Here is a 19,450-nt window from a genome sequence, read left to right on the forward strand (position 1 = left end):
TTTGTTTCATATACATGATGTTTATTACCTTTCTGTTCCACAATTACTGCACAACACAATTTCATAATCAAAGGCAAGTTTTATTGAATCCAATATGTAGACATCATGGTAAATTTCTTTCCATGCTAAAACAGTAGCTAGAGGTAGAAGGGCTCATATTATATCTTAAGACTCTGAATGTTAAAAACGCACAGAAAGTGTTGTTGTTTTTTTGTTTTTTTTCAACAAACGGACCATGTGTTTATTTTACAGTAGTAATGACGATTTACAGTCACTTTTAGGGCACCCAAAGCTATGCAAATATCAAGTTTTTAAATGAGGATATGGAATTCTGTGCTGATCTAAATCTACAGTTGTGTAAGGATAGCATCCATTATTCACAAATAATACATTGTTCTCAACAGCTGACCTTTTTTTTAATGAATATGGATACATTACCAAATAGAAATGGTAAATCTGGTAACAGGTACATATTACATGGTACTCAATAATTTACAGTTGATGCTAAACACTGTCAAGCAAAACCAGTTTAAAATCTAAATGACAACTTGCCAAAAAACTATGTGAATATGACCGACCCCACCAATTATTTTTCTGTCTTACCATTGTAAAAATCATGACAAATCACATAAATCCAAATTTCATTTAATACAAAATTCACTCTTTGATAAGTGTCAGAAACAGTTAGTGTAATGAGGCTTATTTCTCCCTTCCTGTTCAGAAAATGCTTACTGTTACATGAGCTCAAGTATAACCCTTTTCTCCATCACAATGAGAACCTTTACTTACAATTATGTTTGGACCCAGTCTGTGCCCCTGTGAACACATGTGCTTCCTAGCAGTAATATACTGTGTGTGTGTGTATACTGTGTGCAGTCAGCCTTTCATTGTATATTTGCACACATTTAATAATTGAGCACAAAACCCCTCTCTGACCCCAAAACGTTCCTTTCTTTACAACATCTTAGTATCTTAGACGTTGCTCTGTGTTCTGGACATGAGGTCACATTGTTGAGTCTACCTTAAGCACAAACTAGGCCTAAATACCAAGACAGCAGACATGCAGACTGTACTTATAAAAGGCACACAGAGTATACTGTACATGAAGAAACACAGTTTAAATGGTTCAGGACGTATGAAAAGAACTATAAAAGTACTATTATATAAACCTAAATGTCATTGGCAATAAATGAAATGTAGATTACAGAACCTCATTCATTTCCACGCTCAGCATGTATTAAAACTATGCAAATATTTGGTTAAATTGTAAGATAGCATGTGTATTCCCCTCTTTCGAACATCTCTCTGTGCAGTCTAATGTGGAGCTGAATAAAAAAAAGTGCATCAAGTGTGAAGACTGAAACCAAGTTGCACTTTTTCTAATGCCCATTTATTCAACTGGTCAAACTGCACAACCAAGGGTCAAAAATTTAATTAAAAAGTATATATATTTATATATGAAAAGAAACAAAAGATGTTGTGTGATGTTGTGATGTTATTGTAGAAATTTCAAATTTCTCCTTGTGCATGTTGCAAGTAATGCATTTGTAGTTCCAGCTCTCGGGGAAAAGAACGTCCACATATCATGCACTGGAGAAGTCGGTCAGGGGCAAAAGGCAAACGGGTTCCAAGTTTAGGAGGTTCTGTTCGTGGGGCAAGCTGAGATATGGGAAGGGTCTGTGTCAGGTGTGGCCTCTCACTCATGACTGCCTGTGGTGTGAAAAAAATATTTGGGTGTGAAGGTCTTGGAAGAGCACCAACTGCAACAGAGTGAAGGGGGTGTGGGCCAGGCAAAGCAAGAGGAGGGAGTGCAGCAAGTGTAGGTGCAAAGAAAGGAGAAGGCTGATTTATTATGAGTTGAGTGCCTGTTACAATAGGCTGTTGTTGTAGCTCCTGTCCTTTCCCTGGTTTGAGTTGTCCAGTGAGCAGTGTTTGAGGGCCCACAGTGTTACTTTGGAAGCTCCACACTGTTGTTCCAATTCCCTGGCCAAAACGGTGAGCCTCATATGCAGTGGAGATTGGAACCTTCTGTGCCGTACACTGTACAGTGGGCCAGCCAGATGACACTTGGATATCTTGGTTATTTACTAATTTCTGAGGGGGTTGTATAGTCTTTGGAATTCCTGGCAGAGCTTGAAGGTCCCACACGGTGCTACCAATCCCAAGAGAGACAGGAGTTGAAATTGGTATAGCACTGCTTTGGTCTACTTGAGCTGAGGTGGAAGCACCTGCTAAGCCTGAGGACCACTGCCTCTCTGGCTGGCTAACAGTCAATGGCATTACTTGAGAATTAGTGATGTCTGATGTACCCTTGTCCTCATTTTTAAGAGGTGTTGATGGCTCCTTTTGTGTTGAAACTAGGGTGTTTTGCCATCTTGACAACTGGAGCTCCTGACCAATCTTGTTTGGAGAGCTTTGAGAATTTGCTAGCGGTCTGATGCTCCACAGAGCTGCTCCATCAATGTAGGAGGGTACAGAAAAATCATGTTGCAGAGAGCTCGAGGAAGCTACCGCTATGGACATGGGTGTGCTGCTCAAAGTAATAGACTTGGGCTGCGGCTGCCTGTGCAGCTCCACCTCACTAACCGCTAATGGGCTGGATTTGTTTGGCGTAAATGTTGGGTGGGAGCCGACAGTTGAAGTCGCATTCTCTTTTAAGTGTGAGGGCTCAGAGCTTTGAGCAGATATGGAGCCTGACTGAGTTATTAAAGGGATATCTGCCCAGCCTGGACTTCTCTGATGGTGCTGCTGTAAGCCTTGCTGAAGCGAGCTGTCAAACCGTGCCTGCTGTTGCGTTGCATGTTGGTGCTGTGACGATGGGATGGGCATTACTTTTCCAGCGTCCACCTTCCACTGCACTGGTTGAGGGTTTAGGTCGGACATAGACTGCTCCTTCTGCTGTTTGCTTTGTAAATCCATGTGTGGTGAGACCATGGAAGACTGTGGCTGCACTGCCTTACTATGCACCTCAGAGTCTCTTAGTGCAGAATCTGGAAATGGACTTGACTCAGAGTTACCCATCACTGAGCCTCCTAATGGTCTAGATGAGCTCCACACAAGTCTATCCTCTCTCTTCCCACTGCTGCTGCCTCTCATCCTGGAACTAAGTGGGAAAGAACTATTCTGACTGAAACTTTGGCGCTTCCGAGCATGAATTTTCTGATGCACTAGCAGGCTGCTAAACCAGGAAAAGGTTTTGTCACACTCATCACAACGATGAGGTCTCTCTCCTGTGTGTGTGTTCATGTGATCTCGGAGCAGATAAGCCAATCCAAAGCTCTTGTCGCACAGATCACACTTATGAGGTTTGTCACCATAGTGTGATACCATATGCTGCTGTAATTGGGTCTCATCGCTGTAGCCTTTGCGGCAGCTGGTGCAGCGGAATGGTTTCTCCTGATGAAGCTTTTGGTGTGTTCTCATGTTCTGCAGGAAGGCAAAGTCCTTCCCACAGTCTGGACATTTATATGGCTTCTTGCCTGTATGAATAATGAGATGCTGCTGCAAATAGCTACTGAATCTAAAGCCCTTACCACACACTTTGCATTGATAAGGCTTATCCTTGGAATGTATACGCATATGCAGCTCTAACACTGATCGATGGCGGAACATCTTTCCACACTCAGAACACTTATAAGACTTACTACTTATGCCATCACTTCTACCCTTCCCCTGTACATCATCACTGCTTGACAGATTAACTTGTTTGTTGGGTGGTGACGTTGCCATCTTTTCTAAATCTTGCGCTACAGACTTGTGGAAACTGAAAATATGTAATTTTAAACTGGTATAATCACGATAAACACACGGACAGTGTGGACATTTTCCCCAGTGCTTGTTATTCTCCTTTGGGGATTTGAGTGTCTCGTACTCAGCCTCATGAAAGACCATGTGGGTTCTCAGGTTAGCTGGTGCACTGCAAGTCTGCGGACAAAGGGGGCATTTGAATGTGCGTTTCAGTTCCTCACTCTGATGAGAATTTTCTTTTCCAAGCCCTTTAACTGTGTCTTGTGTCGGTGGAAGGGCCTGTTTGCAGGGCTGCTGCTCACTGGAGTCAGAGGAGTTGGAAGAGTCAGTTTTGCGCAGTCTATGCTGGCGACAATGTGCCTTCATGTTCTGGGCAAAGGCAAAGTTTTTACCGCACTCAGGACAGCGGAAGGGCTTCTGGCCTGTGTGAAGATACTGATGCTGATGGAGCAGACTGCCGTACTTGAAGGTCTTACCACAGATGGTGCACAGGTGCAAACGGGTGTTGTCTGCGTGTTTGCGACGGTGGTCTTCCATGACGGAGAAATGTTTGAAAACCATACCACACTCTGGGCATTCAAAGGGTTTGAGGGCACTATGACAGCGCTGGTGATAGCGCAGGGTCGTGGCGTCTGGAAATTTATGATCGCATTCTTGGCATGTAAACATCCTCTCCTGGGAGTGAGTCACCATGTGCCTTGTAACAGAAAATTTGAACTGGAAGTCTTGACGGCACAGGGGGCAGTGGTAAGGCTTATCAACTGTACTACTGCAGTTGTGGTCCCTCAGCTTAACCACTGTAGAGAAGATCCTCCCACATTCTGCACATTCGAAACTCCCTTCCTCTTTTGTTTGCACCTCCTTCTTTGGTACAACAAGCTCCTCCTCCTTCTGTTTATGTTCATTTCTGTGTTTAATGAGGCTGCTGCGGTGCTGAAAGGTAAGGCCACATTCTTTACATGTAAGTGGCGTGAGCTCGTCCTCGTGTGCATGAAAGTGGCGGTGAAGGTTGAATGTCTCACGGCGGGTGAACCTCTTCCCGCATTCCTTGCAAATCAAACGGCATTTTTTTTGCTTAGCAGCCAAATCAGCATCCTCTGGTTTCTCTGCCTCCTCATCTTCCTCAGCCACATCCTCTGCCTTGTTGGCTTCTCCCACAGGCTCATTGGCCTGCTCACTCTCTGTGCGCCTCAGAGAGTTTTCCACCTCATGCACATCCTCTGCATCAGCAGTTACGTTATCATCAGCTTGTGCACCCTGCTGCACTTTATCCACATTCTCTGCGACATCTATGAGGGGGAAAAAAGCATAATAACATCTTAGCAATCAAAAGCAAACAACAACAAAAATGGATGAGGTGTTGGCATTTTAAAATGCAAATAGTACATATACTTATAACATGCTCCTCTAGCCTTTACAGCACCAGAGGTCCAGCAATTTAAAACCAGTTACATGTGCTGCAAATCACAACGTGACAACACTCATCAGTGAAGGCCAATGAGTCAGTGAGTGAAACACAGACACGCAAACATACGCATGCACACACAATCAGATGAAGGGGAGGCAAAGAACAGACTGATTAGTAAGAGCAAAATACTTCATAAAGCATGATCTAATAAGAGAGAAATCGACAGATGGAGTTTTTAGTCTGGACAGAATTTTTTTATTTTAGTTGGAATAAATTCACATTTTCTTCCTGAAGTTAGTCATTTTAGCTTAGTTCCCTTCAGTTGTATTTTTATTATTGTGTGCCCCCTCTAAGCTTTATGCATCTATTGAAAAATATTGGAAACAACAAAATTACTGGCTGAGTTACATGTTACTATATAGGCCTGTGCTGTCCAACTGAAATGGTGCAGAGGAAATCAGGACAGACATTATTTTGGTTGCCTACTCTTAACATTTAAAACATATAGCCCTGATTGCAATTTCATTTGTACTGTATCCACAGACAGAGGGGAAACAACATGGAAGTGAAGTGACAATTTGAGAGACAAAGTGGAGGAGAGAGTGAGAGAGAAGGGAGGGGGAGGCAGAATTCTTCCAATTTTGCTGGAAAACCACTCATAGGTATCAACAAAATCTGCAACTGTGCTACTTTTATGTCTTTGTTTTATTTTTTGGCAACTGCCTCAAATTGTGTACATCTACTTTTTTTTAACAGTAGTCCAAAGGTGTTATTTAGCCTTTCTGAAGCTATTCTATAATTAAATCAATGAATTCTATTTTAAGAAATTAGTCCATCCGTCCCCCCAGACACATTCATATTTACACAATCACTTTAAGAACATCTGTTCATGGTATAACACAAATATCTAAATCAGCTAAGCGTGTGTCAGCAACTCAGTGCCTTAAATGAGCATCAGAATGGGAGAAAAAGGATGATATAAGTGATTTTGAATGAGGCAACAACTCTTGAACTACTATATTTCTTCCACACAACCATCTCCAGTGTTTACAGAGATAAGGCAATAGTAAGAAGACCATCACTGAACACACAACATGTTGACTCTTGAAGCAGATGGGCTACAGCAGCAGATGACTACACTGTGTGAAACAAATACTGCTTCACTCCTGTCCTGTGTTCCCACTTAAGTGGCCGGTGAGTCTACTTGAGGCATCTCACACTGGGTCCCAGTGGTCATGTTTGAATTGCTGCTTCAATTCATTATTATAATAAGATTAACTACTTGCACTGCATCGAGGAATGTTGTGGTTTCCCTACCAGTTTACACATTCCTTCGCTCACCCAATGTGTCTGCTGTTTGGGACATTTTTCCAGCACAGCAAATCAACTCGCATGTAGCAGCGTGCGATATTACCAGCACAAGATCAAGATCTGCCAATATGACTAATGACTACAACAACAGTAGGTTCAAAAGGCTGTTACCTCCTTGACTTCTATGCTGGCACCCTCTACAACTATTATTTTCTTTTTACGTTAATTTATTTTGCTCAGTGAAGAAAGTTTATATCTGCCTTGACATGAGCAGGCAAAATATTATTTTTATTTCACTACAGAAGAGACGCAATGACCTCAGCCCATGCAAAAGTAAAACTATATCATGCGTCCTTGCTCACATGAGTTCTATGTGTCCTCTTTTCTTCACTAAAACTGTTTACATTGCACTCATTCAAACACACTTTTAAGTGGAACATCAGCTTTGCCATCACTATTTCTGTGTTTTCATTCAGGTTTTTAAGTGCATAAAAAAAGGTGCATAATATGCTGATGGAAACCCACCCACCCACATGTGTGAGTGCATATTGCAAAAGTCATAACAGACAGTGCGATGTTGTAGACCTGTGCATGTGGGTCCATCTGGACGTCTCTGTGTTCTAATGGAATTCCCCTGATCTACGCTGCAGACTACCAGCTTGTTTTTGTTACGGTAACTACAATGTCAACAGAGTTGACAGGACGAACTGCACCTTTAGTGAGGGCTACAGCTCAGATTAGCCTTGAAGGAAACGCTACTAGTAAAACACACCACGAACGTTAGCATACCACACTCAGTATTTTCCGCTTGTTGTAATTTCGCCTCGTCACCGTCGTCTTCAGCTTCAGACCAGTCGAAAGCCCGCTGCTCGCTGCCAGACACCTCGGCCATTTTTTCAGGCGACGCTTGCTCCTGCGATGAATTACATGTCGTTTTGTCGGTTCCAGCACTGGACTCCACACTAACCTCAGAATGGCTGGCAATACACCCGCCATCGTTGCCTACACTAGCTCTCGGCTCATCGCCGGGGATCTCTGCGCTTTTATTACATGTTGTTTCGTCTCTCTGAATCACGCCGTCCGCCGAATCAACCGCCTCCGTCTTCTGCTCGGAGGTTTCGACATCATCCACAGGGTATTTCTGTCGTTTGGGAGACTCCGGAGGGTGTACGGCGGCCATGTTTCACCCATGCACCCTCTTGTCCAGACCGCACCAGGATCATGCTAGTCAGCCTGAGCGAGGAATAACATTTCCGGCCTAAAGTTAACTTTCAAAATAAAACACCCATTATTGACAACCAGCTTCAGTTCATGACAGAAAATAAACCTTTAATTATGCATTTCCCCTCTACTGATAGACTGATTTAGACTTTCTCCACATCTTAATGAATGCAACAAAGATTAAACACACTCATTATCAACAAATGTAAAGGTTCAGAATGTAAAATTTGGGATGATTTATTGGCAGGAATTAATATACCTCCCATAAGTAGTTTTTGTAGCCTTACAATTAGCTTTTTATGTGTACTTGAGGCACCCCACCTATCAGCCTAAGGTTGGCACAGCGCCCCCTGCAACCCCCATGTGGAGGGTAAAGTGGTAGAAGATGGATGCAATTAAGGCAAGGACCTTGTTTTACAGAGGCCGCTATCTTGCACCTCCATGTTTATACAGCAGCTTTCAAGATTTGAAGCAGAGGTTTACTATGCAAACAAAGAAGAACATCCTTTCTGGTACAAAAAGGCCACCGTAGCTCTGTACTAAGAAAGGGAAAGGTGATTGTAGACATCCTGCACATGTTACAATCTACAGTCTCACCATTACGTGACACACTGGACCTTTAGTTTTTGGGATTTGGGGCTCCTAAAATGTAGCACAACAGTGAAGTAAACAGCTAATGTTGATATTAAAATACATCGTCCTAATTACTGGTGGATAATCATAAGTAATCATGGAGAATTTTTGATTGTCATTTTGTCCATAACGGAGAAGCCCTATGTGTATAATTAACATGTGAAAAACAAAATGAGACAGCAAATTACTGTATATTTGGCACACTTTAGTGTAAACAAAGAATATGTTTGGATGAATTTGGTAAACAGAGGCATCTTTATGTCATCATCTAAGGCCCACTTGCAATACATCTACAGTCCACACTTTGGGAAGCAATGCTCTACATAACAAATCCACAAGTGATGTGCTGGATTTATTTGCAATCCATATCTGTTTTAATTAAAGTTGAGTTACATTTCATTGGAACATTTTGCTATCTACAAAATATAGCTTGTGCAAAACTTTGTAGATGGGGGCCATATGCGGTTGTTGAGCATCTATCTACAGACACAACCATCATACTACATGCAAGATTATAATAATAAATAGTCCCTACATACATATGTATGATTTAAAACATATGGAGTAAAATTTGAAGCCAACTTTATAATGCATTTTGATTTTCAGATTTGCAAAACTTTCAGTATTTTAAAATGCAACATTTCTGTCTCACATTGCACTGAAGAGAACACAGTCTAACTTCATTGTCCAAACAAAGGTTGGAACAATGTATACCATGGAACTGTTAAAAAAGCACAAGCATACATTCCCAGGTAATTACAATAGCTGTATAACTATAATATATGGTAACAACTGCAAGTTGTACAAGTACAAGTATTTTATGATAATGCAGTTAAGGTATCAGGAGAGCTTAGAGAGCACTGAACTATTGAGAGCATCATGAGCAGCTCTGCTGCAAAGCATGTACCGTGACTGACATGCATGTTAAACATCAGCACCTACATGTTATTGTCTGGATATTGAAATTCATCAGAGAAGCTGTCACTCCATAAAACACAAAGTTATCAAGGGCAATATGTTCATAAATCTGAGGAACCAAGGCCATCCCACAATCTCATGTCTTGTTTTCTTATGTATATTAGTCATCTTGAAAGACAAACTTAAGTGCGAGATGAATCACTGGATTGGAGCAGAAAATAAAACTCCAAGTCCATTTATTTTTACAGAAGTACTGTCTGTAGAAAAAGAGCATTCTTGTCACATTTTAAAACTCCAAGTATGCAGGATGTGCACTTTGAGTTTTTCAGTATTTTCTCCTCAACGCCGCCTTCTGCGCCTGTGATCAACAGCTCGTCCTCGCCGTGACTTCTGCAGACTTCCATTAGTGTCTGTGGGTGGATCAGAGGTAAAAGTGCCACGTATGTCAGGGGTTGATGGTGCTGGGACCACTGCTAAAGCTGACTGATTATTAAAATGCTGGGTGATCTGCGTTTGCTGCTGCATTTGTGTTTGGTGCTGTTGTGACTGCTGTGGTGTTTCAATCCGCAATTGTTGCTGCTGCTGCTGTTGTGGTTCAATATGTTGTAACTGCTGCAGAGCTGGCTGAGCCTGTAAGTGCTGCTGAGTTGTTTGTGATTGGTGTGCTTGTTGTACACGATGTTGCTGTTGCTGTGGCTGTGGTTGTTGCTGGGCCTCAAGCACTCCTAACAGCCTTTGTAAGAGGACATTGTTTTGTTGTAGACTGACTGTTAATGCTTCTTGTGAAGCAACAAGTGTTCTCATGTCCTGTCTGAAATCTTCCCCAAACTCCTGCAGACTCTTTTCAACCCTATTTCCCAGTTGGATTGCTGCTTCTCCCAATCCTCGCAGTTCATCTTCAAGCCAAGAGCTGCGAGGAGGGGCTTCAAGAGGACCCTGCTGTGCTCCAAGTGATGGTTGAGGACTGCTAGGTTGAGGGCTGCCATTGAGGAAAGGAGCGCTGTACAGTGGTGAAGGAGGCAGCCATCGTTCTGATGGAGGAGGTGGCCCAATTCCCAGACCCAATCCTAATCCCAATTTGTCCTCCATGCTGTTCTCTACTTGTTCACACTCAGGCTCTCCCATGTCTCTCTCACGATCAGGATTGTCATCTTTTTCCAAACCATCTCTCTCTGATCCGTCGATTCCCACACCTGAAATAGCAAGTTAACATAACCAGTGAGAAGTAGTTGCATCTAGAGATTTTACAAAGAAGTTCAGCTGAGTAATTCAACTTATTTTTACCTGTATCAGAATCAGGGAAACATGGAAAGCTGGGCTTTGGTCGAGTGTTTTGTTTTTGCCTGGCTTGTTGAAGCCTGGGGCTTGACTGGGAAGCACGTCCAAGCATTGAAGATCCTCTGCTGGAGGGCAGGTAACAGCTGCGATGGCGAGCATCTGCCAACCTGCCACCATTGCGCCTCTTTAAGTCATCCCAGCGTTTCTTCACCTCTCTCAGTGTACGTGGGACTCTGGACACAGCATTGACTCGCTCTAAGATTCCTGCCCAGATGCGCTCTCTCTCCCGCCGCCGGAGCCTCCCTGCAGGACCAAAGAGCTCTCCTTCACACCGAGTGACTTCTGACACCAACACCTCCAGCTCTGCTCCACTGAAACGACTCTTTCTTTTTCCTACACCACCAGCAGCCAGTGCCGCTGACATAGCTCTGTCTGAAGGGAAGGGGATTAGTGCAGAGGAGAAAATGTGGAAGAGAATTAACAGTGAGCCTTGTTATTTTACCATATATACAGTAGCTATAATATATTTGACTATAACTACGTCTGGGAAACCATGAAGCACTGAGAGCAGATAAGATGAAAAATTTAATTTGACATTCATCTTCCATTATTGATTACAATGATGCTTATGTACATGTATGAGAACATAAATAAAAATACATATTTGACAGACTTCTCAATAGACCCCTAAAGCTTTGAAAAAGTTTACAAACAATAAAATGGCCAGTTTCCCATAACATTCTTCACATTATGCAGACTTACTCTGTTCAATAGATAAGAGGTCTTCTGAGGACATGCCAGGTGCCATGATGTTTGGATGCACCACTACGACATTGAAGGGGAGCCCTCCAGGTATACCACTGTTCTGGTCACAGCTGCCCTCCGAGTCTTCATCCTCCCTGGGGAAGCCATTTTCTGAGGCTCCCCCTCCAAAGGGTCCCTCTGGAGACTCCACTTTGATGTGCATGGGAGGTGATTGCTCGTACAGCAGCCCCCCCTCCTCGTAGTACTCAGTCATGGGTCAGACCTGATTTACAGCAGAACTGACTGGAGGGCCAATTCTGATGGTGACAGCCGCTTCCCCATCAACATGAGCTCAAGGTTTGACTGAACCTACTGCTCCAGACATTACAATTCTACAATGAGCTAATGTTTCTTAAGCTATATAGAGCTCAAATATCTGTATATGAGGTTTGTGGAAATTTCAAATGACCCAAGTCATTACTGCAGGTCACAAACTGATACATCAGCTAAGTCCTCAGACTTTTGTGGCTACCTGCAGCTGCGTCTATCCATTTCTGTCATTTTCGTGTGTCGTAACACATTACGGGACACATCTGAGAAGTGTTTAAAAACACCTGGAGCAGACTGAGAGCTACATCTCACCACATCCAGCTGATTTACAGTGAGGAGCATCATCCAGGCAGAGGATCGCCTCCAGAGCTGAAACAACAACAAAACACAACACCGCGTACATGTGTCACATACCCACGCCGACATCTTTCAGTGAGGCTGACTTTAGTATTCTGTCGCATCGATGCGCAATTTTGTCTGCACCACATCCGCAATGGTTGCGCATTCCGCATACATTAGGTGCTGATCTTGCAGTGGAGCTAGGTGTTAGCTAACGGCTAATCACAGCTACAGGTAAAGCAGCAGCGTAATGAGAACAACCGGTGACAACCGGGCGGAAACGAGGAGGATGCGAACACTGTTCTGCGTTTCTTACCTCATGTTACCGGCACGTGGGAGGCGAAATAAAACCAAAACACAGCGAGTGAGGCTGTTGACTCGTACAGCCGATACACAAACCGAGCACAGTCGCTCTCGAATGACGTCACCAAGTGGCTGCGCTCAGAGCCAATCAACGAACGGACATGGTGAGCGAATGGACTCTGGTCAGCAGCCCGTGACAAAACTGCCAGTTCAAAGAAAGGGCCTCAGATATTCAACAAATAATGACATGATAATTACATTAATACATTATATATGTGTGTTGTGTATATAATATACATATTATATACACATACATATTATATACATATACATATATTTGTATGTCATATATTATTATATGACACTTACAGTCTCTGTAGGCTTCCTTTTCAGTGACAGCACATTTCCTTGAATGTATAACATGCAACACCGACAAACAAATGGTCGATCTGTTCTAAAATGTCCACGATATTTCACTACATTGCAGATGCTCAGGGCATTGCCCGACAAGTCAGGAAATGTCATGCACTTATCTTCATGAGTTCGGCAAATCATAATAACACTTAATAACAATTAAACGTTGTGTTGTTCAACACACACAGAACACACATTAAGGAGCTGCTGTAAACCAGCTGGAGATGATGGTTCACCACTGTACTTCCAACTATACATCCAGCTGCACAAATGTAACTGTTTTGAGAGGTCATTCATGAAAAGAATTAAACAACGTAGGGGATAACATGCTCACATGTCTGATTGCAGACCTGAAAAGGAACACAAACACAGTTATTTTACCTGCATAGTCTGCAAACCAATAAGACAACAATAAAGAGAAATAAAGCAATAGCTGTCGTAATAATAATAATAACAATAATAATAAAACATTATTTTTAAATAAAAAATTATGAAAAATACAATCCTTTTTTTTTTTACAAAAAAATAATGCTATTTTACAGGCCCAGTGTGTGAGAAATAACAACATCCAATAGTGAGACTGCAGATTGTTCACTAAGAAGTGGGCTTCTTGTTCGTAACACACATTGGTTGGTTTGTCTATTTAGACTACTGAAGAAAGGATGATAGGCTTAAGAAAAAGTAGTATACTAAGTATATTCAGGTTTGGAAATAAACTCCTCCAAATGTTACACACTGGACTGATACAATCTTTAAAACGGAATCTTGAAATATTTTACAAAGCAACTTTGAGAACTTATTCTAGGAAATCATATGCTCAAGATTACCCTACTATACTTTTTTTTCGTAGCAATATGTTGTAAATTTGCATTGTGGTATTGTAAGACTCAGTACTCATGGTTGTATATCTTTTAAAAAAAAGAAAAACTTCATGGAAATTCATTCTGCATGTTCTTCTCTTTGCAGTGTGGGAAACTGTGCACCTTGCATGGAAATATTTGATAAAGAAGTCGAGTCAGATAGTCAACTGGTATATAAACTCTGAATCCCCTCCAATAGTTTGTAGGTTCAACAGGTACAGAACATTCATCATGAAGTACTTCATACTCCTGGCTCTGTTTGCTGCAGCTTGTAAGTTCTTGTATTTTTGGTCTTTGGTTATTTTTTTTTTAAACAAAACTATGTTTAAGCTAAAATTCTGTTTGTGTTGAAGGTGCTGCTCCTATTGAAGATGAGGACGACAAGATTGTTGGAGGCTACGAGTGCAGAAAGAACTCTGTGGCCTACCAGGTCTCTCTGAACTCTGGCTACCACTTCTGTGGAGGCTCCCTGATCTCCAGCACCTGGGTGGTGTCTGCTGCTCACTGCTACAAGTCGTAAGTGTGCACAAGCCAAAACTTTTTTGGTTTACCCTAGAAAAATTGCTTGCTATGAAACTTAAAATGATCACCTCTTTACCAATGAAAATGTCTTTCAGCCGCATCCAGGTGCGTCTTGGTGAGCACAACATTGCTGTCAACGAGGGCACAGAGCAGTTCATCAACTCTGCTAAGGTCATCCGTCATCCAAGGTACAGCAGCCGCAACCTGGACAACGACATCATGCTGATCAAGCTGAGCAAGCCTGCCACCCTGAACAGCTACGTCCGCACCGTGTCCCTGCCCTCCAGCTGTGCCGGCTCTGGTACCCGCTGTCTGATCTCTGGATGGGGCAACACCAGCGGCTCTGGAAGTCAGTAAAACACCACAAACATACCTGAGAGGTTTTTAGTACGCGATGGCTTTTGAATATATACATGTACCCTATACTAATATTTTGCCTTCTACTCTAGGCAACTATCCTGATCGCCTGAGGTGCCTGGATGCCCCCATCCTGAGCGAGAGCAGCTGCAGGAACTCCTACCCTGGACAGATCACCTCCAACATGTTCTGTGCTGGATTCCTCGAGGGAGGCAAAGACTCCTGCCAGGTACCAGCTAAATTTATCTTCACTGATTCCTTCAGTGTTACATGTTGAACCCGAGGACACCTCTGCTCACTTCTTGTTTTCTCTCCGTCTCCTATCAGGGTGACTCTGGTGGCCCCGTGGTTTGCAATGGTCAGCTGCAGGGTGTGGTGTCCTGGGGCTATGGCTGCGCTCAGAGGAACAAGCCTGGAGTCTACGCCAAGGTCTGCAACTACAACTCCTGGATCCGCAGCACCATGTCCTCCAACTAAAGTCTCTGACAAAAACAATTTGTTTCAGTAAAATGTATTATCATCAACCTGACTCTCTGTCATTTCTTGTTGTGTGCAGCTGAATAAAACCTACTTCTCCTTGAAAAAAATAATTAGGAGAAATAATAACCCACTTTAAGAGACGAAAAGAATATGGAAGAATATAAGCAAAATTATATTCTTTCTCCGGACCTTGAGATTTACAACTAGATCTATGTGTTCAAATTTAGAAACTAGTGCCTGCAACACACTCCATTTGGGACAGAGCAAAGTTTACCACTAAGGTGGCATTTAAGCTGCAGGTCTTGATACACAAATCCAATATGATGATTTTTTTTTGGAGGACCTGCTTACATTGTGTTTCAAAAGTGATCGATATATGAAATCTGCATTTAAACTAGTTAATAGGCCCGAAACAAAGGTGAAAGTGGTTTAATTATGAAATCCAGAAATCATTACTTGAAAAGCGTAAATGACTCGAGCCCTCGTCTTTCATTGCAGTGGTGAAAGAATAGTCTTGTGATCAAAGATAGGGTACACATGTACTTACATCATTCACCAGCATCTTGTTTTTAAGGACACACAAGTTGAATTGACACAATAGATTGTAGATGCTAATGCACACATATCTGGTTCGTATCTGATAAATTCCCACATATGAACGAGGCTTGAAATCTGAATCCATTAATTTTTCCAGCATGGGTCAGATCTGATTTGTGCCATATGGGAGGTAAAGATCAGAATTGTGTCACTTGCACCATGTAATCCATAAACAGCACACTAAAGTGAGCATAGGTCAACTCAACCAGGAAATAAGAATATACCAAGTATCCACACGGGACGCCACTGGTTGCAAAAATAACTCCCTTGTGAATGGAAGTCAATAGGAAAATGAGTTTCTGCTTCTCACTTGATTTATGTCAGTCAACATTTTCCTGAGGAGTTAATGGTCTCATTCACTATAGTTTCAGGTCTTCTGTAATAGAACACAGTATCAGTTTTGTAAATTATGTTGCCATTTAAAAGAAAAATAGATGAAACTATAGTACACATGAGATGACAGCAGTGTGACTGGAAGTTGACTGGTCAGGTCAATCACCAATGTGATTAACTGGACTTTTAATCACTTAATCACTTAATCGCTTAGTGGTAGAGCAGGTCATCTTTCAATCGGAGAGTTCAGGGTTTGATTCCTGGCTTTGCTAGTCTCCATGGTGGTGTGTTCCTGGGCAAGACACTGAACCCCAAGTTGCTGCTGAGCTTGTTAATGGGTATGACAGATGGACTGTATGAACATGTGAGTGAATAAGTGGGTGTGAATGGGTGAATTGCCAACTGTAGTGTAACGCAGCTTTGACTGGCCATGAAGTCTAGGAACACACGATATTAATATAGAACAGTCACAGACAGTGCCATCCATCCACTGCAAACAGAAAAGCGAAATCTTTGAACTTACAGTTGCAAAACCTCAACATGGCGTTGATGAAATTGCCATTGGCAAGGCTTCAAAAGGAAAGAGTTCAGATTTTTATGGGTGACATGGTATCACCGTTTCTTTTAATTACACTTTTTAATCACTTAGAAATTGTAGATACATGTTGTTGCAGCTTTGTAGGTGGAAGGTCCATTGTTGTAGTAAATGAGACTTTAGCCATTCGGCAGTAAGTAGTCAGCATTTTCAGATTCTTCTCTTCATGATGCTCATACATTTTCAATAGGAGACAGGTGTGGACTGCCGATAGAGTATACACGCACTATGTCCGCAAAGTCATATTGTTGTAACTCCAGAAGAAGGAGACCTGACATTGTTCTGCTTAAATAGACATGGAAATCTTATGAAAGATGTTGTCTTGATGGGAGCATACGTCTCTCGAAAAATTCTAAATCAGTGGTACCTTCACATCTATGAAGATCACCCATACTGTGGGCACTGATGCTCTGCCATACCAATAAACATGCTGATTATTCAGTCTGGATGGTCTTTGTCATCTTTAGCATCTAGAATCGGACATCTGTTTTTCCAAAAACCAAGCTGACTCGTCTGAACATGTTTCAAATGTCTTTCAGTGCAACTCAGATAAGTCCAGGCCTAAAGAACCCTGTGGTGTTCCTGAACCACATTTGATAGCTTCCTTTTTCCATAATACAGTTTTACGTTTCATTTCTTGATGCTGCAGCTGACTCTGTTAAGTGACAATGATTTTCCGCGGTACTCCTGAGCCCATGTGGTTATGCCCATCATGGTAGCATGACGATCTCGTAATCAATACCACCAGGGGGCTTAATGTTCACATTTAGCAGTGGTTTCTGCCCTTGACCTTTATACACCAAGATTTCTCTCCCTAAATCTTTTCCCACTATTATTTACTGTAGATGGTGAGAGACCTAAATTCTTTGCAATATTGTGCTGATAAAACATCTTTGAAGTGAGTGACAATTCTCTCATAAATCTAATTTGCCAACATAATACATACTTGCCGATGGTGGACGCTCCTTTTATACCCAGTCTGATACACGCACCCACCAGTTAACCTGCTACATGGTAAGTTACAGTATATATACTTGCAATTAGGTATCTCATCGAAAACACTGAAATATTTATATTTATATTTATATTTATATATGTCCTCCAACTAAATAGATTGTTCACATATTGAGCAGAACATCCAACAGGTTTTAATATGTGAATTAGTGTTTAAATTATGTCCCCATGCTGCCATGTAAAATGTGTAATAAAAATACTATCAAACATATTTTCTGACCTTTTCTATTGTTATTTTATTATTATGCCTTTTATTTATTCTGTACAGCACTTTGGTCCATTGTGGTTTGTTTAAAGTGCTTAACAAATAAAGTTGGATTGGATTGGATTGGATTGTTATTTCATAATTCTCTGGTTGTGAAAACTATATGTTCAGCTAGATCACATAACTGCAGGTTACTGTGTATATTGTGAGTCCCTCTCAGTGGTATACAGTTTTTGTAAATTAAAAAACAATGTTCAGTGCTTCCATGTGAAAGGATTCATTGTAAATATAGTACAATAAATGGTCACATCACAGCCTGTGCATATGTGATTCATGACTATAATCTAAACTATAGATTATAATATAAAACCCAATGAATACCCACTCTTAATGTTAATATAAAACCTTCACACCACTCAAAAGGTTTTATACAGGTGTTTATATTTGGCTGAAATTCTATAAGATTTTCTGAGACAAACATGAAATAATCCAGATTTTTATTTTTTACTAATGGTTCATTTAGTTTGAAGTGTTTATTAAGGATGAAGTGGCTGAATATCTCAAACATGGCAAAGAATCATTAAACACACTTATGTTATAATAGATGCTACATCTCAATCCACAAATCTGTCCCCATTGTTCTTACTCCGTTTTGCACTAACTTATTTGTCTTACCTGACATGGCATGAGAAGATTGAAGGGTGATATTATCACATGTTATAATGTCACTTAAGGCATATATGTTATGTCTAGTATGTCCTAGTGCACACAAAGTCTGTCATAATTGTATTATTATTACTATGTCATTTATTTGGATCCCAGGAATAATGGCTATACAGACGCTAATGGGGATTTTAATAAACATAGATAGTTAATTTGACCCCATTTTTGATAAACCAATGTCATGAGATTTCACTACAAATTCTGTCTGGTGTATCTTCACATTTGAGTTACTGTTAAGTCTCTCTTTTGTCTTTTGCTCCACGGTCTACAAAAAATTTAGACATGAATGTGATGTAGGCAGAAATGTGTCCTTCTGTCCCTTCACTATCAACAAGTACTCTGGAAAATGGATGTGTGTGTGTGTGTGTGTGTGTGTGTGGGGGGGGGTGTTTTCTGAGTAATGCACATCATGGCTTGTGCAATATGAGTGTCTGGTTCTGCATAGTTTCCTTCATTAGCAAGTGCGTCTTCATTGCAGCAGTGTGTATGTGACATGTGTCGTGTATGTGTGTGTATTACCTCCTCTGCTGTTTGTCACAGTCAGGCACATTCACCGAGTCGCCTCCCTCTCGTCCTGCCCCCACCTCGGGTCAATCAGCTTGTAGAGACATGTCACCAGGGCAGTCTCCTGGTTTAAGGCCTGTCATGTCACGTGATGAGCATCTTCTGCCACTCTGCCAAGCCTTTGTCCTCTGCTGTGTCTTTGTTCAGCACCGGTCACAGTCTGATACATGGTTATGGCTGCCATGTGAAGCTCTTTCGCATCTTTTCATCTTTGTCCTTGTGTTAAAGTTGATCTTAGTTGGATATTCGACCTTGGGCAGGGTGTGTTCTGTGCCATGTTCACCGTTGTCATCATCAGATGACACACGGTAGTTGTTGGTGGAGTCGGTGTTGGGGCTTTGAAGTCTCGTTTCAGTCTCTGTGAGTGGCATGCGGGTCTTCAGGGTCTTGTGGTTGGCATCTCAGGATCCAGGTTCAGTGCAGTGATCTGTGGAGAGAGAGGGGAACAGTGTGAGTATGGGGGTTTGAAAACAATTCACTTGTGTTTTAGTGTCAGACAGTAATGTGTGTCTTTGACAAATGTTTCTGCAAATATTTCCAACCATTTTCTACCA

General features: G+C 41.7%; 3 protein-coding genes across 3 annotated transcripts; 1 reads left to right on the top strand and 2 right to left on the bottom strand.

The window, feature by feature from the left end:
• Positions 1-59: 59 nt before the first annotated feature.
• On the bottom strand, positions 60-7,696 carry zgc:66448 (uncharacterized protein LOC327401 homolog). The gene is made up of 2 exons (XM_044033925.1): positions 7,256-7,696; positions 60-5,036 (listed from the first exon to the last, which is right to left on the bottom strand). Exons 1-2 carry the CDS (start codon positions 7,644-7,646, stop codon positions 1,510-1,512), a joined length of 3,918 nt encoding a protein of 1,305 aa, XP_043889860.1. The 5' UTR covers positions 7,647-7,696; the 3' UTR covers positions 60-1,509.
• A 73-nt stretch (positions 7,697-7,769) lies between these two features.
• si:ch211-261d7.3 (involucrin) lies at positions 7,770-12,369 on the bottom strand. The gene is made up of 4 exons (XM_044033946.1): positions 12,246-12,369; positions 11,279-11,959; positions 10,523-10,948; positions 7,770-10,431 (listed from the first exon to the last, which is right to left on the bottom strand). Exons 2-4 carry the CDS (start codon positions 11,532-11,534, stop codon positions 9,578-9,580), a joined length of 1,536 nt encoding a protein of 511 aa, XP_043889881.1. The 5' UTR covers positions 11,535-11,959; positions 12,246-12,369; the 3' UTR covers positions 7,770-9,577.
• Positions 12,370-13,692: 1,323 nt separating this feature from the next.
• On the top strand, positions 13,693-14,909 carry LOC122774566 (trypsin-3-like). The gene is made up of 5 exons (XM_044033969.1): positions 13,693-13,777; positions 13,860-14,022; positions 14,124-14,377; positions 14,478-14,614; positions 14,713-14,909. Exons 1-5 carry the CDS (start codon positions 13,738-13,740, stop codon positions 14,860-14,862), a joined length of 744 nt encoding a protein of 247 aa, XP_043889904.1. The 5' UTR covers positions 13,693-13,737; the 3' UTR covers positions 14,863-14,909.
• The last annotated feature ends 4,541 nt before the right edge of the window (positions 14,910-19,450 follow it).

Source organism: Solea senegalensis, linkage group LG9, assembly GCF_019176455.1.
Source record: "Solea senegalensis isolate Sse05_10M linkage group LG9, IFAPA_SoseM_1, whole genome shotgun sequence".
In the NCBI taxonomy this organism is placed as follows: domain Eukaryota; kingdom Metazoa; phylum Chordata; class Actinopteri; order Pleuronectiformes; family Soleidae; genus Solea; species Solea senegalensis.

Excerpts from the sequence above, each read along its gene's own strand:
- LOC122774566 (XM_044033969.1), top strand. The coding sequence starts at position 13,738 with ATGAAGTACTTCATACTCCTGGCTCTGTTTGCTGCAGCTT. Across the intron at positions 14,378-14,477 it reads CAACACCAGCGGCTCTGGAA|GCAACTATCCTGATCGCCTG; the intron begins GTCAGTAAAACA and ends CTTCTACTCTAG. Across the intron at positions 14,615-14,712 it reads GAGGCAAAGACTCCTGCCAG|GGTGACTCTGGTGGCCCCGT; the intron begins GTACCAGCTAAA and ends GTCTCCTATCAG.
- zgc:66448 (XM_044033925.1), bottom strand. The coding sequence starts at position 7,646 with ATGGCCGCCGTACACCCTCCGGAGTCTCCCAAACGACAGAAATACCCT. Across the intron at positions 5,037-7,255 it reads AGCGGAAAATACTGAGTGTG|ATGTCGCAGAGAATGTGGAT; the intron begins GTATGCTAACGT and ends TCCCCCTCATAG.
- si:ch211-261d7.3 (XM_044033946.1), bottom strand. The coding sequence starts at position 11,534 with ATGACTGAGTACTACGAGGAGGGGGGGCTGCTGTACGAGCAATCACCT. Across the intron at positions 10,949-11,278 it reads CCTCTTATCTATTGAACAGA|ACAGAGCTATGTCAGCGGCA; the intron begins GTAAGTCTGCAT and ends CCTTCCCTTCAG. Across the intron at positions 10,432-10,522 it reads TTTCCCTGATTCTGATACAG|GTGTGGGAATCGACGGATCA; the intron begins GTAAAAATAAGT and ends TTGCTATTTCAG.